Source organism: Penaeus monodon, chromosome 10 (assembly GCF_015228065.2).
Source record: "Penaeus monodon isolate SGIC_2016 chromosome 10, NSTDA_Pmon_1, whole genome shotgun sequence".
In the NCBI taxonomy this organism is placed as follows: domain Eukaryota; kingdom Metazoa; phylum Arthropoda; class Malacostraca; order Decapoda; family Penaeidae; genus Penaeus; species Penaeus monodon.
Genome location: NC_051395.1, coordinates 25,706,672 through 25,714,171, shown reverse-complemented (window position 1 = coordinate 25,714,171; position 7,500 = coordinate 25,706,672). Strand labels below are relative to the sequence as shown.

Here is a 7,500-nt window from a genome sequence, read left to right as displayed (position 1 = left end):
TGAGCGGGTGGTTCTTATTTGGGACTTTGGATCTGCATGGTAACCAGCCACGTGGTCCACTGGTAACAGAAATAGAATTATGCACATCCTATATTGCTCGTCCACCTACTCGCACCTCGCTCTTGAGGCGCCTTCAAGGGTGACCTAACTTGGCTGGTCATCTCGTTCTGGTGCATCCTCGTGGCTGCTCGTTCATGTTGTCCTCATCCTTCAGGTCCTCGGTGTAATCTGTCCGTCCTCGATGTCCACATATCCTCGAAAGTCTCGCACAGGTCCTCCTTGACTTCGGATTGTCTCCCCTAGTCCTGGCCCAGGCCTAACTTGGCGGCGTCCTCGTCCACATGTCCTCACAGATCTCATCCAGGTCCTTCTCGCATCCACACGTCCTCGTAATTTTCATCCGGATCTACGGGTGTTGGGGCAGGGGCGGCATCTCGGGGCGGCTGATACCTGTGCTACGAGCTCCTGGAGTTAACCGGATCTGCAGGTGTCCACCAGGTGTCGCCTATGCACAGCATCCTGGGGCGACTGGTACCTGCGGCAAGTTGTTGGTGCTTCTATGGATCTACGGGGAGTCCGGCAGGCAACGCCCGTCCACTACATTATGGGACGGCTTAACACCTGCTCTGACGACATCTGGCCGCAGGCCTATGGCGATCTTCCGATGACGTCCTTCTCACAGCATCCTAAGGGTCCTCCTTCGGTGCCGTGTCGGTCCGACTGCAATATATAGTCGGGGAACCAGATCATACACGTAAGGGCCAGAGTAAGAGAAAAAGAAAGGCAACAGAGAATAGGGGGTGTTAACTACCACTAGCCGGTGATTTATAAAAATTTGCGGGTTTTAATGTTGTTTTTTTATTTATTTTCGTCTTTTTTTTGTTTGTTTTGTTTTATTGTCACAAAGATAAAGAAAATAGAAGAGGGAGACGTCAGTAGCGATCCGCATGGACTTGGCTTGAACTACCAACCGTCTCTGATAGATATGAGAGTAGATAAGGGAAACGACATCAGCAATCCGCGAGGATTTACTTGAACCACAGTCATCACACAGAGAAGAAATAGATGTAACTTGTACATCATGTACGAGCCACTCGTCACGACAGACAAAATTGCGGGCTAAAGAGATACATCATAAATCTTTACGCCGGCACTAAGACAGCAACCAATCCTATTAATGAAAAGGGTCAGTGTCTTTTGTCCTGCGTGTATGAGTGAGGTGAATGTGTGTGTGTGTGTGTGTGTGTACATGTGAGTACAGCTAGCGTGAATGAAAGGGAAAGCGAGAGTGACCTTACACAGAGAATGAATCACAAACACGAATATTAACGTTCACTATAACAAAACGGAAGTAAAATAGCAATGTTAGCTATTTAATATTATTTCAACTACCATATTGAATTCAACATTTAATGATATGCGACAGAATGTACGCATGAATGAATGGTGACATGAAATTATTTTTTGCAAGCTATTAACCAAGCAAATCTTCTAGGGGTCAGATATCTGAACTGCCGAGGTACATGTCTAGCTAGCATGTTAGACCTCATTAAAACTCATTAACGGAGGGTATCCTATACCCAAATGCCGTATATGAATGAAGCGACTCGAGCCAGGGAAATAAATAACCTGTTCTTTTCTGCGTATCTGTGATGGGCGCTTGCAAAATTCCCTGAGGATATTTAAATTATCACAAATCACACAAACGCTTGGGATATACCCAAAACATGCAAGCGACTTGAAGAGGGTGAGAAAGGTGTGATTAATAAGCAAATGATTCTAGCTTAAACCCTAGTCCTACATTAATTAACGGACTTAACCCCCAGTCACACCGACTCAAAGTTGCCGATCGAACGAATAACTCCGGTTTATTGTTCCTACTTTCGAACGACGGAGCGCAGATCTATTAGGCGTTTATGCAACCCCGGGGCAATATCGGGCAATTCTGTGCACTATGATATGGGGGAAGATCCTACGTTACATTCAAAATAATACATTTCTATGAAATTGCGTTACATGCAATGGTTAATTCCCAAGGTGTCAACCAAACAACAACCAAATTACAAGCTGTCATATTGACCCTTTCCACGTCGCCACCGACCAGGAAAAGAGAAAGTGAGGTCAGGTCAAGACAGGAAAACAACCTTTTCTAATCCAAAGTGACCGCAAGCGAAAGAAAAGAGACGGTCAGGTCGGGACGAGGGGAGGGACGAGATCAAATGAAATGATATTCGTGATAAGATAAAATCACGAACGCGTTAAATTCGTTACAGATGAAACGATATAAATCTCTAAAAACGAGAGAAAATAATTACTTAACTAACGAACAATATTCATGTTTAATGATCACATACTCGATCGCACGGAAATGCAATCTGAGGTGAAGGTAACAGTGTGAGAATGTGCCATTTGCTGTCATTAGCACCTTTTAACCCAACAAAAAAACAACGGCTTAACACATTGGGAGAAGGGAAAAGAAATAAGAAAAGGGGGCCCAAACGTGTACTTACGTGTTTTTTTCATCTTCGACATGTCTTCTTGCAGTCGAGTGGATTTTCTTTGGAAGTGCGTTCGTGTTGCATGCCAAAAGGATGCAACAGCCCTTGCTGCCACCAGTCTTTAAAAGGCTATCATCCTTCATACAATGGTGAGCAGAGGGGTAGTTATACTTGTTAACGGCATTCACTCTTTATTCCTAAGAGTTGACACACGCAATATAAGAACACACGAGACACGTCTAGTTATAAGGGTAATCGCAGTATGCGGTCGCGGCCAGCTAACCCTGAGGGAGAAGGCGAAGCCGGCCTTACCGCGTCGGGTGCTTGACACAAACTCCCGTCAAATGAGGTGAGATATAAAATGTGACCTCCGTCCTCGCTGAGTGGGTGGTTCTTATTTGGGACTTTGGATCTGCATGGTAACCAGCCACGTGGTCCACTGGTAGCCACGTTATTTCTACAGAAAAAATACTATTAAACCGCCATACAACGAGAAAGTTTACTGAATACCAGTTAAGTCTTCTTAGGGGAAAGTTTATTCACATCTCGTACCTTTTACCAGCGACGTTGGAATGGGAATCGTTACTGCTGCTGTATAACAGCGAGTTTGATTTCTAAATCGCCAATTACCACAGTGTGTTCTTAAAGGCTCTACTACACAATATCTATTTTAAATATACATGGTTATTATTCATAGTGCAGTGGAGTATTCTTTTCTTAACAGGTTGTAAACTCTTTCTAGCCATGCCCGCTTCACCGATTTCCGAATAGTACATAAAGTCCAACCAAGTAAGAGATTATGCTAACTCGGAAGTTGAGGTAAGTGGGAGAGTTCAATTTAGTGCAAGGAAAACAATGTATGACCATCTTCTTACAGCATATCAAATGACAAATATACATCTTGCAAAATGGCAAAAAAACAATATTTAAGTAAAAAAGGATAAATAACATTGCAAAGGGGAGGTAAGAAGTCTTGACACCACACATGAACACTCGTGGCCAGCTCTACAAGCCACATAACCGAGAATTGCCACTCAAATAAGCCTAATGCCCGGACCATGCAGGCAGCAAGGTACCCAGATCCAAGGAGTTGATTAAAAACATCTGCAAAAGATGCCTAAAGAGACTGTGCGATTCTTTTACTGAACTTGATAAAGCTAGAATTGATCAGCTACCATTCATCCACAGCCTCCTCTACTGTTACTAAGCCCCCCCCCCCCCCTCAATCCCTTGGTTGTTGCCATGAGGGGGCTTAGGAGATGGGCACTGAGGCCCAAGGTAGAGTGTCACCCTTACCTTGGTCCTCAGCCTTTGCTTCAACTAATTTTGCATGGTCTTTTCTTCTTTCCATTTGCATTCTTTCATCCCCTTGATCTGCCCACTTATCCTAATAGTTAAGAAATTTGTGCCGTTTTCACCACAATACATTATCGTAATGCTCCCTACTCCCTTAACTTCTTCCTCTTTTAACAAACTTTATCTTATACTATACCCCATCAGCTCCCCCTCTCTACCCTCTTCACTACTATACTACCCTGTAGTATTATTCAACCTGTAACTTTACCCTAATCATTAATTCATTCCTAACCCTTTTTGCTATTAAATTTACCATAGCACCATATGACCTTTGTCATATAGCACTTCCTTCCTGGGGGGATTTGCCCCCAAGTCTCACACTATCACTGTATTTAGAATATACTGCTAATGACCTTAGATGTTGACATGGCAGAAAATTATCAATAAAAAAAAATACTGTTTCTACTACCTTGCATATTCAAAATACCCTGTTTACCCTCAAATGGCATCATGATTCTGTGCTAGAAGTTATAATAACTGATATAAAAAGAAATCATCATCTTTTGTCTTTTAGGTATTTCCATGTATTTAGTACATTAACATTTATTACGTGTCAAACAAAAGCAAATATTGGAGATACACATTAATCTGTCATTGTCAGCCTTCTTTGAACTAAATTCATCTATAAACAAAGTAGTGTTAAAAGAAGGTTCAGACAGTTTCATATCGTGGAAGTGCCAGAATACTGAAACGTTACTAAGTCACCAATGAGCCAATTATGAGTACTACCTATCTCACCTGCTTAACCGTCTCCTTGATTTTAAAAAATAAATTCTGATATCTTATATTGCTGTTAGTAATGTCAGTAACAATATAATAATTATAATGTTTATAATAAAAATAACAGCATCGATATTGATAAATAGAAAAAAAAAAAAAGTTTTTCCCACAAAGTCAAGGAAAGATGAAATCAGGTGAGGTCACACTACTAATTGACTCCTTTATGGCTAAGCTCTCGCAGAGCTCTCCATGTGCAGAGACATTTCACAAAACAGTACTAAAGTGAACACATTTCATTGGTGATGGTGGGTTAACTATAGAATATAAAATTATCTAACAATTACAAAAGATCAAGAGTATATAAAAAATATAATTTTCCAATTTGTCATTCATTATGACAATAATTAAATGCTCTTCTACTGATTCAGCAGATATAAAATGCTTGCAAAATTCTCTATCTTGCCATAACAAGTAATTATCAAAAATACACTATGCATTAGTCATAAAATATTTTTGCTTCATTATCAGCACTTCAATTCATTCTGGCCAGTAAGTAATCAGCTAAAGTAAACTACATCAGTAATTACAAAAGAACATACCCCACATAAACTCATAAAATTTTACCATTCCTCTGAAAATATGCATGGAACATCACAATCCAACAAAACCCTTTAATTTCTTAAGAATTGCAGAGCCTAAAATATATGCAATCTTTGGGAAATTGCGCCACAGGAGTCGGGATACCTGTTTAGCTATCAGTATTGTAAGGTCCCATGATGTACTGACTACTTTGCCCTCCCACTTCTCAACTAATGCCCCATCTTCTCCAAGGGAATACTCATAGGTCTTGAAGTTTGGAAAGGAGAAAAGCAGACGAGGAATGACCACATTCCAGATTTTTTTCAGGTGTGGAGAAGGCAGTTCTATGCCAGCCAGAGTTGCCAGGTCTTCCATGTATTGGAATTGGTCATTTTGCAAGATGTGGTACTGGTTTTCTTTCCATCTTTGCTTCTTCCTCTCTCCAGCATAGGCTTCAATCTCTGATTTCATTTCAGCTGTCCTTGGTAAACGAGTTTTCCCTGTTAAGGTTGCAAGGAAGTACTGTACCTGTGACAAGAAATATGTATATGCTGTATACAGATAGTATCTGGTGAAGACTTTCCCATTACTATTTCCAGTCTTACATAATCAAGTAAAAAAATAAATATATCCAAACAACATATTCCTTACTTCCTTAAAATATATTCCTACCTGGTAGTTTATGAGTTGGAACACAACGATACGTGATGGGATGCCTATAAATCCCATGGTGGGAAAGAAAGCATTGATAATTTGTTTGTACAATGGCTTTACATGGTTATTCTCAACTGTGATGCCACATTTATCTTCAAGGAATGGGAAGGTATATTTATAGCCTGAAATGGAAAATATTCATGGTTATAGGCTTACAAGTATGAATTTTGGATTATGTTATAAGATTATCTACTGTATTCTGCAACACAATTCTATTTTCAAGCATAAAATTAATGCATAGAATTATAGTCAACCCGTTACCAGTGCAGTATATTATGCAATCTGCTTCTTGGAAACTTCCGTCTTTAAGATAAAAGCCATTTTCCGAAGCTTTCATTATGCCTGAACCTTGTTTGACATTTGGAGAAAACTCAGAAGGGAAGGGAACTGGCAGGTTGTGAGAAAGAAGTACCTAGGATCAAACAACTAAAGTAATAATAATAATAAAACCAAAGAAAATTATATGTAATGTTTCTCTGTTATAGACCACAGTGATTTTTTTTTTAAACTGGAAAACAAAATTCAGCTGCGTTGTTAAAAGTCTAATTCTTCAACAATTTTTGGTTCTCACCTCCTTGGCAACAGCAGATACTTCCATTAAAATATCCAGTCCAGAGGCCCCAGCACCAAGGATTATAACTCTGGAATCTGTGTATGGTGATGGTTCACGATAGTCATGACTGTGAATTTGTCGACCCTTGAAATTCTCAATCCCTTCAATAAGCGGCTTTTGAAGTGTGGAGAAGTGCCTGTTGAAAGTTGATATTACCTAGTGTTACTGCTATTTTAGAGACAACCATTTCACTCATTGACATGTTTAAGAATTGAGATAAATGGATACAGGCAGTACATAATATGTAAAGGCATGTCTAACACCTGGAAGAAATAAAAAGTTCATTATTCAGACATCATCATGCATAACACTTGTCATTTTAGCATGGTATGAACTCTACATTTCAATTATTAATTATTCTTTGGCATAATTTCAAATTACATAGTTGGTTAAAATAGCCTTTTGGTATGCCATGCAATGAAATATTTTTCTCTCCACGATATAAAGTGGTTTACAATACTGAAAAAAAAAATCTGCTAACTAAAATAATAATAATAATAAATAAATAGATAAATAAATCAATCAAAGTACAGTACATATGAATTCCAGCAAATCAAGTAACTGTAATACACTGTCAATAAGTTCTCATCTTCTCTACTTTAAAATTAAAAGAAAATATGAAAAATACTCTGGAATAAATACCCATTGCAAACAAGCAAGGCATCACAGGTGACAGTACTGACTACATCAGTTGACAGATCTTTCACTGTAACAGCCCAGCATGGAGGCCCTTCGTCACTCTTCAATACAGACACATTCTCTACATGGTGGCCCAGCTATAAAATTAATAATTATGATTAAAAGATTATTTCTTGTATTATATAACCAAATACATTAGACAGATATTCAGTGCTGATGTTACAAAAACAAGTAATCTTTCTGAAAATAGTTATTAGGATATGCAACTCATTTTTTTACATACTGGTTTGGTTTCAGTAAGAATGAAAAACATCTAAAAATGTAAAAAAGATCCTTTTTAAAATAAATAAAATACGTATATAAAAAAGTTTGTACAATAAA

At 38.9% G+C, this 7,500-nt stretch overlaps 1 protein-coding gene across 1 annotated transcript in view; it reads right to left on the bottom strand.

The window, feature by feature from the left end:
• Positions 1 to 2,676: 2,676 nt before the first annotated feature.
• The window catches only part of LOC119577973 (flavin-containing monooxygenase FMO GS-OX-like 2), a 24,374-nt gene continuing 19,550 nt past the window's right edge, over positions 2,677 to 7,500 (bottom strand). The window contains exons 5-9 of the mRNA XM_037925672.1: positions 7,123 to 7,256; positions 6,439 to 6,616; positions 6,129 to 6,279; positions 5,826 to 5,989; positions 2,677 to 5,681 (exon numbers count right to left, since the gene is read on the bottom strand). Of these exons, the coding sequence (XP_037781600.1) occupies positions 5,226 to 5,681; positions 5,826 to 5,989; positions 6,129 to 6,279; positions 6,439 to 6,616; positions 7,123 to 7,256 (1,083 nt within the window). The 3' untranslated portion in view covers positions 2,677 to 5,225. The remainder of the gene's footprint in view (positions 5,682 to 5,825; positions 5,990 to 6,128; positions 6,280 to 6,438; positions 6,617 to 7,122; positions 7,257 to 7,500) is intronic.